The 13,993-nt window shown below is 38.9% G+C and overlaps 1 protein-coding gene across 1 annotated transcript in view; it reads left to right on the top strand.

The window, feature by feature from the left end:
- LOC122559364 (acid-sensing ion channel 5-like) overlaps nt 1-11,202 on the top strand; it is a 205,235-nt gene extending 194,033 nt beyond the window's left edge. Inside the window, exons 8-9 of the mRNA XM_043708814.1 lie at nt 9,039-9,130; nt 11,012-11,202. Of these exons, the coding sequence (XP_043564749.1) occupies nt 9,039-9,130; nt 11,012-11,202 (283 nt within the window). The remainder of the gene's footprint in view (nt 1-9,038; nt 9,131-11,011) is intronic.
- The last annotated feature ends 2,791 nt before the right edge of the window (nt 11,203-13,993 follow it).

Here is a 13,993-nt window from a genome sequence, read left to right as displayed (position 1 = left end):
CTTAGAGTCTCGATCAGTACATGGGAAAATGATGAGAGAGGGGCAGGACAGGCTGCTCAACATTCCAGAGTTTCATTGTTTGAGATGAGATAGAGAGGAAGGTGAAAGAGGTGAATGAGTTGCATTACTGATCAGAAAGAATGCTAGATCTGCACTCAGAGAGGACATACTAGAGGACTCATCCACTGAAACAATGTGGGTAGAGCTCCAAAACAAGATGGATGCAATCACTCTGAAAGGATTATACACAGGCCCGTCAGCAGCCACCAAGACTTTGAGGAACAAATATGGAAAGATGCAATAAAAACAAAGTTGTCATAGTGGGTGACTTTAATGTCCCCAATATTGACTGGAGCTCCCTCAAAGCAAGAGGCTCAGATAAGGCAGAATTTGTTAAGTGCATCCAAGAGGATAATTCAACAGTATGGTGACAGTCCAACAAGAGAAGAGGCGTTGTATTGGCTAATGTGCCTGGCCAGGTGGCCGACCTTTCAGTGTGAGAAACAGTAATCACAACTCCTTAAGTTTTAAGATAGTTACAAATAACGATGAGTCAGTACTTTGTGTAAGGTATTAAATTGGGAGGACGACAAATTACATCAGTATTAGGTAAGAGCTAGGGAATGTTAATTGGGAGGAGCTGTTGTCAGGCAAATCCACATGACATGGGAATTGTTCAAAGACTTGCTAATGAGAGGTCAGGACTGGCATGTTCCAGTAAGAAGAAAAGACAAGGATGGTAAAGTAAGGGACCCTTGGATAACGAGGAAGATTGTAAATTTAGCCAAAAGAGAAAAGAACCACATGTGAGATACAGGAAGCTAAAGCAGACAAGGCCCACAAGGAACAGAAAGAAAGCAGGAAGGAACCCAAGCAAGGAATTAGAAGGGCACAATGGAGCTCCATGAAAAGACCTTGGAAAATAGGGTTAAAGAGAATCATAAGGCATTCTACACATACATTAAAAATAGGAGGATAACTAAGCAAAAATTAGGACCACTCAAAGATAAAGGAGGGAACTTGTGCTTAGAGGCAGAGGATGAGAGTGAATCCTAAAAGAGTGCTTTGCGTCAGTATTCACCGAGGAAAAGGAGGATAGTGAGATTTTTATGGAGCATGCTAAAATACTTGGACATTGTGAAATCAAGGAAGAAGTAATGTTGGGTCTCTTGTAGAGCATTAAGGTGAGGGTGCGAGGGCCCAATGATCATCTACCCCAAGTTATTGAGAGAAGCAAGAGAGGAGATTGGTGTGGCCTTGACCAAGATCTCTGTACCATCATTAGCCACTGGAGAGGTCCTAGAGGACTGATGAATAGCTAATGTTGTTCTTCTATTCAAGAGGGAGATAGAGATAATCCAGGAAACTATAGACCAGTGAGTCTCACATTGGTGGTTGGGAAGCTGTTGTGGAGAATTCTTAAGGATAGGATTTACACACATTTGGAAAAGCATAGGACATGGTCTTGTGTCGGGCAGGTCATGTCTTACTAACTTGATTGAATTTTTCGAGGAGATGACAAAAGTGATCGATAAGGGTGGAGCATGAATGTTGTCTACATGGATTTTAATAAGGTTTTTGACAAGATCCCTCATAGTAGGCTCATCCAGAAGGTATGGGACCCAATTAACACTCCATAGCTTCTACCCAATACTTACATAATTTGTCCTCCCCCCAGTTTAGTACCTTGCATAAAGTACTGACTCATCCTTTTTTTTAACTACCTTAAAACTTAAGGAGTTGTGATTACTGATTCTCACATTGAAAGGTCAGCCACCTTGGCTGTGTATATTTAGAATTAGCTTGGCCATAAAAAGCAGAGGGTAGAGGCGGAAGGGTTTTTTACAGGCTGGAGGTCCATGACTAGTGATGTTCTGTGGAAATCCATACCAGAACCTCTGCTGTTTGTAATATATATAAATGACTTTGGTTAGGTCACACTTAGGGTATTGTGTTCAATTCTGCTCACAACATTATAGGAAGGAAGTGGAGGCTTTGGGGAGGGTGCAAATAGGGTCACCAGGAAGCTGCCTGGATTAGACGGTATGAGCCAAAAGGAGAGGCTAGAAAAACTCGAGTTGTTTTCTCTGGAGCGGTGGAGGCTGAGGGAAGACTTGATAGAAGTCTATAAAATTATGAGATGCATAGATAGGGTTGATATTCACGTAATACCTCAGCCAAGCCCCTTGCTTTTATGTGTAATCCTCCATTTTGGTTCCTAGTTATTCTCACTTGATTTAGAACTTAGAAAATAGAACAGGACAGCACTTTCAGCTGACAATGTTGTGCCAAACATGATGCCAATTGAAACTAATCTCTTTAGCCTGCCCTTGGTCCACACTCCTCCATTCCTTTCATGTTCATGTGTTTATCCCTTAAATAGTCTTATCGTATCTCTCTCCAACACCACCCTTAGCAGCATGTTCCAGACTCCTACCACTCTCTGTGTAAAAAAAACTTACCCCTTCCATTTCCATTGAACTTTCACCTGAGATAGATTAGATTACTTACAATATGAAACAGGCCCTTCGGCCCAACAAGTCCACACCAACCCACCAAAGCGCAACCCACCCAGACCCTTTCCCCTACACCTGACACCACGGGCAATTTAACATGGCCAATTTACCTAATCAGCACATTTTTTGGATTGTGGGAGGAAACCGGAACACCCGTAGGAAACCCACGCAGACACAGGAAGAATGTGCAAACTCCACACAGAGAGTCGCCTGAGGTGGGAATTGAACCCGGGTCTCTGACGCTGTGAGGCAGCAGTGCTAACCACTGAGCCACCGTGCCGCCCAAAAGGGAAGTAAGAGCAGAAATTGCAGAGGTACAGGCCAGAATTTTTAAGTCTTCCTCAGACATAGTTATTTGTCAAAAGCACAGAAAAAGTAAAAAATATTACACCCATGTTCAAAAAGAGTTTAGGAACTATAGGCCAATTCATTTCATCTCAGTGGTGGGGATCTTTTAGAAATGATAACTGGGGCAAAATGAATAGAACTCAGTCAAACTCTGGTTAATTAAGAAACCTAGAATCAATTTGTTAATGCCAAATCATGGTTAACTATCCTTCTTAACTAATGGTTAACTGATAAGTTAACGGGGTTGATGGTTTTCAAAAAGGCATTTGAAGAAAAGCAACACAGACTTGAGTTAAAAGGATCCATAATCTTCCAGATATTTATTAATAGCCGGATGTATGTACTTGAGATGTAATTTAAAATTTGAGGACATTACACAACTTGAAACTATTATGAACAGTGAGATATGTAGTATAGAACCTCAATGGGACATAAACACATTGATGAAATGCACAAATAAGTTGCAAATGAAATTTAAAGAAATGTGACATGATTAGTTTTGGAGAAAGAATACAAAGAGATAAGAGAAGTTAAAAATATAATTTTAAATGGAGTTTCAGCCAAGAGAGAATATATGCTTATACATACAATGCATAAACCTGCAGAACAGAAAGAGTGAGGGGTTAATAAAATACATAGCAGATTGGGTATAATCAATAGAGGCATAGGGTATAAAAAGAAGGAAGTTATATTCAGCCGATGTAAAGCACTGGATTGGCCTCAACTGGAGTACTGCATCCAGCTCTGGATACCACACTTCACAAACGATGTGGAGGCATTACAGAGGGTCCAGAAAGATTCGTTATTATGATTTTGGAGATAAGCAATCTCATAAATCTGGATATATTAGAGAAGTCAAGACCGTTCTCCTTGGAGAGGAGAAGGTTGACAGGATATTTGTTCAGGTGTTCAAGTCATGAGTGGTACGAACAAAATAGATAAGGAGAAACTGTTAGAGGTGTTATGTTCAAGAAGTAGAGGGTATAGATTTAAGATGCTTGGCAAAAGAAGTAAAGGCAATATGCAGAGAAACATTTTACACAGCGAATTGTTTGGATCTTGAACGCACTGCCTGAGATAATATGGATGCAGGTAGGGTCCATTGTGACTTTCAGGAAGAAATCAGATCATAACCTGAAAGGAAAACCACTGCAGGGCTACAAAGAATGGCTGGGGAGTCACAGGCTTCTGCAGCAGAAAAGAGGCCCTATGACAGACTGGGTGAGTTACCCATGGGAAATGCAGGGTTACAGTGATAAGGTAGGGGTCTGGGTCTCAAAGGGATGCTATTTGGAGGGTCGGTGAGGACTTGATGAACTCTATAGCCTGTTTCCATAATGTCAGGATTCTATGATTCTAAAGAAAACAACTTGTCAAGTCTCTCTGTAAGTCAAGAGGGCGGAGCAGGGTTTCCAAATGTCCCCTCACCCCACCCTAACCTGGACCAGCTGTCCAAATGGAGTAAAGTGAAGGAACATTCATTTATATAGGAAAAATTTTCCCTTTTCTTACAGAAGTGAAAATCCTCTTGGGTTTCTTTTGGTGAGCGAAAACAGGTACTAATAAAAGTGAAGTGGCATAAAGGGAACTTTTGAAAAGTGGTGGCTACCTGTATCTTTCCCCTAGCATTCCCACCTGCAAATTTATTTCTCAGCCCCCCTCCCCAGTCCTGATGAAGGGTTAAGGCTGAAACATCAACTCTCCTGCTCCTCAGATGCTACCTGCTGTGCCTTTCCAGCGCCACACTTTATCAATTCTTCCATATTGGAGCCAATCTTTGTATAATTTCAAACAAACTTATCAATCCTCTCACATTCTCATCTACATCATTTATGAATATCTCAAATAATAAGGAGCCCAGAATCGATCCCTGTGGGATGCTGCTGCACACCATGTTCCAGTCACACAAACAGCCTTCCAACACATCCTCCTGTCACTATCACTAAGCTGATTTTGTATTCATCATGGAAAATTAGAACAAAGAACAATACAGAACAGGAACAGGCCATTTGGCCCTCCTAGCCTGCACAAACAATTTTACCCTTCCATGCCAAAAGTGTCTTCACTTCCAGGATCCTTGTCCTTATATTTCCTTCCTGTGTATATTCAGGTGTTTATTGAATGCTGCTATTGTATCTGCTTCCACCACCTCCTCTGGCAGTATGTTCTGGGCACTCACCACCCTTTGTGTGAAATATTTGCCTTGTACATCTCTTTTAAAATTCCTCCCAGTGCCTTGAAACTGTGTCCCCTAGTAATTGACCCTTCCACCCTGGGAAAGTGCCTGACATTTTCCACTCTATCCATGCCATGCACAATCATATAAATTTCTATCATGTCACCCCTCAAACCCCTGCATTCCAGTGAAAACAAACCCAGTCTATTCGACCTTTCTTTGCAGCTAAAATTCCCATACCTGGCAACATCCTGGTATACCTTTTCAGTACTCTCTCCAAAGCATCTACATTCTTCTGGTAGTGTGGTGACCATAACTGTACACAATATTCCAAGTGTGGCCTAACTATAGTTCTGTAAAGCTGCAGTATAACTTGTCTATCCTTATACTTAATGCCTCTTCCAATAAAAGCAAGCATGTCATAAGCCTTTTTTACTACCTGCACTGCCACCTTCAGTGATCTGTGGACCTGCTCGCTCAGATCCCTCTGCATTATCAATACTCTAAGAACTCTGCCATTCACTGTATAATTTCCACCTGTACTTGACCTTCCAAAATGCATCACCTCATATTTATTTGTGAAAACTCTATCTGCATTTTTCTGCCCACACCTATATCCTACTGTATCCTCTGATAATCATCCTCACAATCCACAATTCCACCAATCTGTGTATCATCTGCAAAATTAATAATTAGACCAGTTACATTTTCCTCCAAATTGTTAATGTAGATCATGAACAGCAGAGGTCCCAGCACTGATCCATGTTGAACATTACTCGTCACAGTACTCTATTCTGAAAAGTATCCTTCCAGCACCACCCTCTGTCTCCTACAACTAAGCCAGTTCAAATCCATCTTGCCTGCTCACCCCGATACCATGTGACTTCACCTTTTGTATCAGTCTGCCATGAGGGACCTTGTCAAAGGCTTTAGTGAAGTCCATGTAGACAACATCACCCAGCTTAGTCACCTTCTCAAAAAAAGTTAGCTGAGCATGACCTCCCCAGCACAAAATTATGCTATATATCACTAATATGTCCATTTGTTTCTAAATGTATATAGATCTTGTCCCTGATAATCTTTTCCAATAATTGCCCTACCACTGACATGACGCTCACGGTCCTGTAATTTCCAGGATTATCCCTGTTACATTTCTTCAACAATGTAACAACACTGGCTATTCTCTAGTCCTCTGGGTCCTCACCTTTGGCCAAAGAGGTTTTAAAGATGTCTGTCAGTGCTCCAGCAATTTATTCTCTTGCTTCCTTCAATATTCTGAGATATATCCCATCAAAACTCAGGGACTCAACTACCTTAATAGATAGATAAAATTACCCATGGGTCCCATGGGCTTTTACCTTGTATATCAGTTTCACAAGTGGAATTAAGTTCAAAACCTTGCTGAAATCCAAACACTTAGTCACCTTCTTGAAAGGTTCCACAGATTTATTAGGCATGACCTCCCTCTGACAAGGCCATGCTCATTATCCCTGATCAAATCTCATCTCTAAATGGAGACTAGATTTCTCCTTTGATATCTTCTCCAATAATTCACTTACCACTGAGGTTAGGCTCACTGGCCTTTGGTCCTCTGGTCTATCTCTTCCACTCTTCTTGGGGTGACGTGAAGTGAATTCCTGCTTTGCAGGGTCAGCACAGACATGATGGGCTAAATAGCCTTCTTTTAAGGTGCGACCATTTTATTGCGCTATGGCTGTGCATGTGCTTGGAAGCTCATCTCAGGGTCAAATATATTACCAAGCTTGTAAACAATCAGATTTAACCACAGTCATCTGTCACGATGAGGAATGGAGTCAGTGGCTCAGGAATAATTTTCATTAGCATTCAATGGGTGACTAAGAAATATCAGATGAGCTTTTTTACATTAGATTCCCTACAGTGTGAAAACAGACCCTTTGGTCCAACCAGTCCATACTGACCGACCAAAGAATAACCCACCCAGACTCACTCTGACTAATGCACCTAACACTATGGACAATTTAGCATGGCCAATTCTCCTGACCTGCACATCTTTGGACTGTGAGAGGAAACCAGAGCATCCGGAGGAAGGAGAATGTGCAAACTCCACAAAGACAATTGCCCGAGGTTGGAATCAAACCTGGGACCATGGTACTGTGAGGCAGCAGTGCTAACCACTGAGCCACCATGCCACCCTAATTGAATGAGTTGAATAAATACTTTTCATTAGTCTTCATGGTCAATGATACTAATAACATTTCAAAAATATAAACAATCAAAGGGCTTAAATGGCTAGGGGAAATAAATAGAATAATTATCTTTAAAAGAAAAGAACTAAGAAACCTGATGGGGCTAAATGCCAATAAATCCCCTAGATCTTCTAGGATTTTAAAGAAAGTAGCTTCAAACATAGTAGATGCATAAGTAGTAATCTTCTAAGAATCCTTAGACTCTGGAAAAGCCCCAGAGGATTGGAAAAATGCTAATATTCCACCTTTATTCAAAAAGATGGGGAGACAAAAACAAGTAGCCATAGGTCAGACAGCTTAATATCTGTCAAAGGGAAGTGTTGGAGTCTATAATGAGGGATACATGGCAGACCATTTATAAGTAGATAATGTGATCAAGCAGAGGTAGCGTTGCTTCATGAAGGGGAAATTGTACCTGACAAATACAAATACCTGACAAATTATTTATCAAATTTGAGGGTTAATAAGCAGGTTAATAAACAGGGAACAAGTTGATGATATATATTTGGAGTTCCAGTAGGGGTTTGATAAGTTACCACAATAGGAGGTTTTGAAGAAGCATACCAGCTTGAAACATTAAGTTTATTTTTCTCACCACAGATTCTGCCAGACCTGTGGAGTTTGTCCACCATTTTATTTCAGATTTCCAGCATCCACAGTATTTCACTTCTGTAAAACCTCACGGTATTAGAGTGGTGTAATGGTGTAAAGAGAAGATTGGCTAACAAACAAAACACAGAGAATTGGGATAAAGGAAGCATTTACAGGATGGCGCCTTGTAGCTAGTAGAATGCTGCAGGGATCAATCCTGGAGCCACAACTATTTATAATATATTTTAATGACTAGGATGATTGAACTGTTGTCAGGTTTGCAGATGATACAAGGAGTCTACAGAGGGAAAACAGACAAGTTAAATGAATTGGCCAAAACTTGGCGGATGGAACAAAGTGTCGGCAAATGAGGATATGCCATGTGCTCTGGCTTCCTCCCATGGTCTAAAATGTGCAGGTTATATGGGTTAGTCATGCTGAATTTCTCACAGTATTCAGAGATGTTTAGGTTAGGTCGATTAGCCGTGGGAAATACAGGGATATAGTAGGAGAGGTGAGTATAGGTCGGTGCTCTTTAGCAAGATGCTCTGGACTTGTTGGCCCAAATAGGGATTCTATGGAATTTACAGTGATAAGGCAGGAAAGTGGAATGGAGGATTATCAAATCCGCCATTTTCTCACTGATTGGTGGAGGAGACTGAATGGCCTTTCTCTGCTCATACATCTTATGTTGTTATTATGTTGTTATTATGGGTTCTATGGCAATGATTTCCATCTTGTCAACGTTTAGCTGGAGAAAATGTTTACTTATTCAACACTAGATATTAGATGAACAGTGATACTTTACTGACAAGTGGAGGAGTCAAGAAAAATGGTGGTAAGGTACGGCAGTCTATCTTCACCATACATGTGAAATCTAATCGTGCTTTCAAATGTTATTGCCAAGGGCAGGATATTAGTGAGAATTACAGGAGTGAAGGATTAGTTGTCTGGATGGATTGAGGCATGAGTATGAAGAGGAATCATTGCAAGTGGATTGCTGGCTATAATTCGATAGATCATGATACCAGTCAGAGAATCGCAACCAGCTAATCAAAGTTAATAAAGCATACTTGCAGAATGACACACAGGTTTAAATGAGTATTGACCACATTTTACAACAACAAAAAAACAATTTTCTATGAAACATTAATAAAGTATCATTTATCTGCCCCTTAGGGAAAACTTTGTTTACATTGATATTGCTTACAAGGATCTCAACTATGAAATGACACAGCAGCAAAAAGCACTGTCCGTAACAGAGCTTATTGGTGAGTTTCACTACTCTATTCTTCCTAGCACATAATTAATGATCAATATTTATAGCAATTATTAAAATAAAATGTCAAATGCTGACCTGTATTAAATAATGCACATACTTTGCATGCTCGAATTGAATAGGAATAATGGATTCAATTAAAGCCGTGCTTCACAAAATGTAATCAGCTGGGCATACAACAACCTAAATGAATCTTGCGTGGCAATACTGGAGTAGGAGTAGGAGCAGGAGTTTTGTACTTAGCCATAACATATTCTGGGAATCAATTCGATTGTGGTTGCTTTATATCTTGAATCTATTTGTCAATTTTGTCTCCATATCACTTAATACATTGGTCTGAAAAATATCTATCAATATCATCATGGTAGGCCACAAACCCACCAACACACTAAAACAGCAGCTAATGACCTTGAAAGACCCAATTTGGACAACAAGCAAAACAAACATCGTTTACAAAATACCGTGAGGGGCATGGATAGGGTAAACAGTCATGTGACATTCGCTGTCTTCCAGTCCACCTGGACCTGCCTGAAGTCCAGTGAATTTTGGTAAATTACCACTAACGCATCTACTATAGCTTCCGCCATTTCTTTCAGCACCTTGTGATGCATTCCATCAACACCAGGGACTTATCTACCTTTAGACATTCCAAATTGCTGAACACTACCCCTTTAATGAAAACAATTGAATTGAGGTCCTCACCTCCCATTGAGTCCTTAACATTATTCTTTGGCATGTTAAACACATATTCCACTGTGAAGACGGATACAAAATAGTTATGCAAGGTCTCAGCCATTTTAGCAATACTCAATACTCATTCCTCTTTCTCATCCTGCTAGGGACTTATGTCCATGTTAGCCACCCTCTTCTGTTTTATATATTTATAAAAAACTTGACACTTAAGGATGTTGTTGGGATGAAAGAGTTTGAGTTATAGAAAAAAGCTGAATAGGCTTTTCTTTTCCCGAAGCATCAGAGGCTGAGGTGAAACCTTATAGAGTTATACAAAATCCTGAGGGCTACAGATAGGGTGAGTATCCCAGGTATTTTCTCTAGGGTGGGGGAGCCCAGAACTAAAGGACACAGGTTTAAGGTGTGAGGGGAAAGATTTAAAAGAGACCTAAGCGGCAATTTTTTCACGTAGAGAGTGGTATGTGTATGAAACAAGCTGCCAGAGAAAGTGGTGGAAGTGGGTACAATTACAACATTTAAGAGGCATTTAGATAAGTATATGAATGGGAAGCGTTTAGAGGGATATGGATCAAATGCTGGCAAATGGGACTAGGTGAGGATGAGTTGGATCGAAGGGTCTGTTTCCATGTTGTATGATTGTAGAACTCTATCACTTAAAGGTACAAGCCCTAAGGTTTGTGACATGTTTAGTAGATGCTTAGTAAGAAAGTCCTGCAACTTCATGCTGCTGGACGTATGTGAATGCTGAGACTCTTGAAGGAATATAGTTAGAACAAAGCTTCTCTTGGAATAGAACAACTTGAGCAGCACTTCCTGACTGCATGATTATAGCCTAATAAATGAGTAATTTTAGTCTAATTACATTTCCATCTCAAAATTCTGATCATTATCTGAATTCAAACCATAAGCATTAAACCAGGCAACCCACCATAGACCACACCAGTGACTTAATAGGTTAAATGAAAGAGTATTGGAAATTTGATGCCTCAGTTTAATGAGTTTTTTGGAAAAATTACTTTGCACGTGAAAGGAGAAAATTTCAAGTTAAATTACAGTAATGTAGTGCACAAATATTTATTCAGTGGTCATGTTAACAGGACATAATAAGTCAAGACAATTTTCTACTTTATAGATAGCTGTTAATTTTATTCATTGCATTATTTCCATCTATTTTTCACAGGTGACGTCGGGGGTCAACTTGGCCTATTCTGTGGTGGAAGCGTAATCACTATCATTGAAATTCTAGAATACCTCATTATTAAATTCTATTGGATATGTATAGTTTGGCTCATTAAACCACCAAAATTATCAAATCTAATTAATGAAATACAACAGCCTCCTGTAAAAGAAAATAGAGCAGTTATCTCCTAAATACATGGTCTAATGGGATCTACACATTTTGCTATAGAAAGTAAACTACATTGAATTTGAATGAAAAAGACTCATAATAAAGATTTTTCAGGTTATTGTCTTGATAATGTGAATCAAGATATAAAATTTACATATGTATTGTAATATCATTTAGTTTAGAGCTTGGATTTTCAACTAGTGGCATATGTGTTTTGGTATGCATGTATGAATGGGTTCAATGATTAACTTGTCAGTATTTCTGAAGCCAGCATTTTCTTTTTTAAAAAAGGTATGACAGTGGGAGTCCCTGGGATTATAATAGGAATTTGTCCACATTCAGAGAGGTTTATGAGTGGGAAGAATAAAGGTGTAAGAGCATTAACTTACTGTCTATTTAGAAGAATCAGGATTTCGTTGTTGTGCAGAGAACATAATACACAGTTTCTAAAGCTTTTGTTTTTCAGGACGTAGGTTCTAGTTGAAGTCAGAAGTATAAAACAACTTTCCCTGAATAAAGGAGACAGTTTAGAACTGTTAGGATCTTAACTCAGTGTAAGGATTTTAGTTTGCAAGTTCCAGACCAGAACTGTTTGTTTAGAACCTCGACGGGATTTTTTTTATGCTGTGAAAATCTAAGGTCAATGTGTGACTCGTCAAGAAAGAGACTACCAAATTCCTAAGGTTGGGAAAGAAATAGTTAACTTACATGTATAGCTGTGATAGGGAAGCAAACTCATCGGTATTTGAATACTGCAACGTGATGATGTTCTGATAGATGTTATAACTTTGCACCGAATGTTTAAAATGTTTCAAATTGCATTATGTGTAAAAAGCTTGTTTTTTTAAAAAAAGATCTTATTTTGTTTGCACAGTAAACTTCTGTTTTATTGTTAAAACCAGATCTGCAACATTGTGTGTTTGTGTTTCAATGAACACAATGAACTCTAAGCGAAGAAGAAAATAAAATTAGATCCAGTAAGCCAGATTTTAATTGAGGATTTGATTTGTCCAGTTGTAACATCAATTGGGATCATTACAAATTGGGGCTCTTGCAGACTAGAATTCATTGGATTTAAGAGGGACCTGTGGCTTTCTTTATAAAGTAATCTGTATGCGATGATTCTGGACAGCCGTGTGTGGTGCTTTATTGAATGGAGTTTGAAGACAGCTTTGCAAGTTGCAAAGAGGTTTTGGAAGTTAAAGACATAACAGTGAATTTTTTAAAAATCAACTAAAGCTAAACTGAGAGAGTTAGCAGATACATTGTACAAGCAAAAGCAAGATGTCATAATGTTGAGATGCTTCAAATGATTATCCAACATTTAGAATTGATAGAAAGGGAAGATGAAATTGGGATGTCACAGCTGGAATTAGCTAAGGAACTGTTAGAAATGAAAAGAAACTTGATTTAGAAGAAAACAGAGAGAAAAAAGGAAAACAGCAAAGTGGCAAGTGAGGACAAAGAAAAGCAGAATGTAGAGTGAGGGACATAAAGTTAAGAACAGGTGATATGTAAAGGGAAGATAAAGAAAAAACACAGACAAATGGAAAAATGAACAAGGACAAAGATAACAGGGAAAACAGAATTTTAGAAAACTTGAACACTAAAGAGACAGGAAGTGTACAGAACATGAATTAGTCAAAAAAAAGCTGAAAGGAAGGAAAGAGATAATATTATGGATTATACATTCTGATTCCAAAGAGGGATTTCATTTAATTAAGGATCTACATTTAGTCCTAAGTTAACAGAGGATGGAACAAAAGGTATTTATCTCATTTGAGAAGGTAGCGAAACAGATAAAGTGGTCAAAACATATTTGGACCTTAATGTTACAGACTGCTTGACATGTAGAACTATGACTGAGAGCACCAGTGTGTCAGAAGAATAATCTGCAGCATATGAAGCTATCAAATATCCAATGCTCAATATTTATGGGTCTGTGCCTGGACTTAAAATGGAATCCTACAAAAATGATCCCTACTCAGATATAGGTAGAATTTGCAAAGGGCAAAGATCACTCAAGGTAGAAAAAATCTTTGAGAATGTAAGGGAATTTATGTGCATAGAAGAATTCAGAAATAGTAATCCTACAAACTTGAAAACTCATTTGGATGAGTATTAAGTAGGAAAAAATAACTAATCAGAGAAGCAGCAGTTCTGTTGGATAGCTTTGCTATCTTGCACAGACAGTTACAGGTGAGGAGATGTTAATATGGAAATCAAAAAAGAAATTGGAGGATTGGAATTTGCAGATGCAAGAAGCAATTTTTTGGGAGTATACAGAAGGATATTAATGTGATAAAGGAGAAAGGCTGGAAGCAAAAAAAAGATACAAAATAAACTAATATGCTTCCATTATATTGAGATTTACATACCAAAACCAATTTCTGGACATAAACGGGAGACCAACTGAGGTAATAGGAATAGGCAAAAACAATAACTGCAGATGCTGGAAACCAGATTCTAGATTAGAGTGGTGCTGGAAAAGCACAGCAGGTCAGGCAGCATCCGAGGAGCAGGAAAATCGATGTTTCGGGCAAAAGCCCTTCATAGAATGTCTAACGAATCTTCAGAAAAGGAGGTATCAGGAAAAGAAATGGATATCTAAGATGATAGCATCAGTATTAACAGATCATGTTTCCGTAGAATGTACTAAACAAAGAGAGATAGTTTGGGACAGTTATGAGAATTGTTCTTTAAATATTAATAAGGATAACCTGAATTCAATGGATAGCATGTATAGAGAGGTGGTTATACAGAAGACTCAGACTCCACAGACAGGAAGGAAGGGAATAGGTAACCATGATGCAG

The sequence above is a fragment of the Chiloscyllium plagiosum genome, chromosome 19 (genome assembly GCF_004010195.1).
Source record: "Chiloscyllium plagiosum isolate BGI_BamShark_2017 chromosome 19, ASM401019v2, whole genome shotgun sequence".
NCBI classification, from domain to species: domain Eukaryota; kingdom Metazoa; phylum Chordata; class Chondrichthyes; order Orectolobiformes; family Hemiscylliidae; genus Chiloscyllium; species Chiloscyllium plagiosum.
The sequence above is the reverse complement of the archived record's forward strand: the minus strand, read 5'-3'. Positions and strand labels throughout refer to the sequence as shown.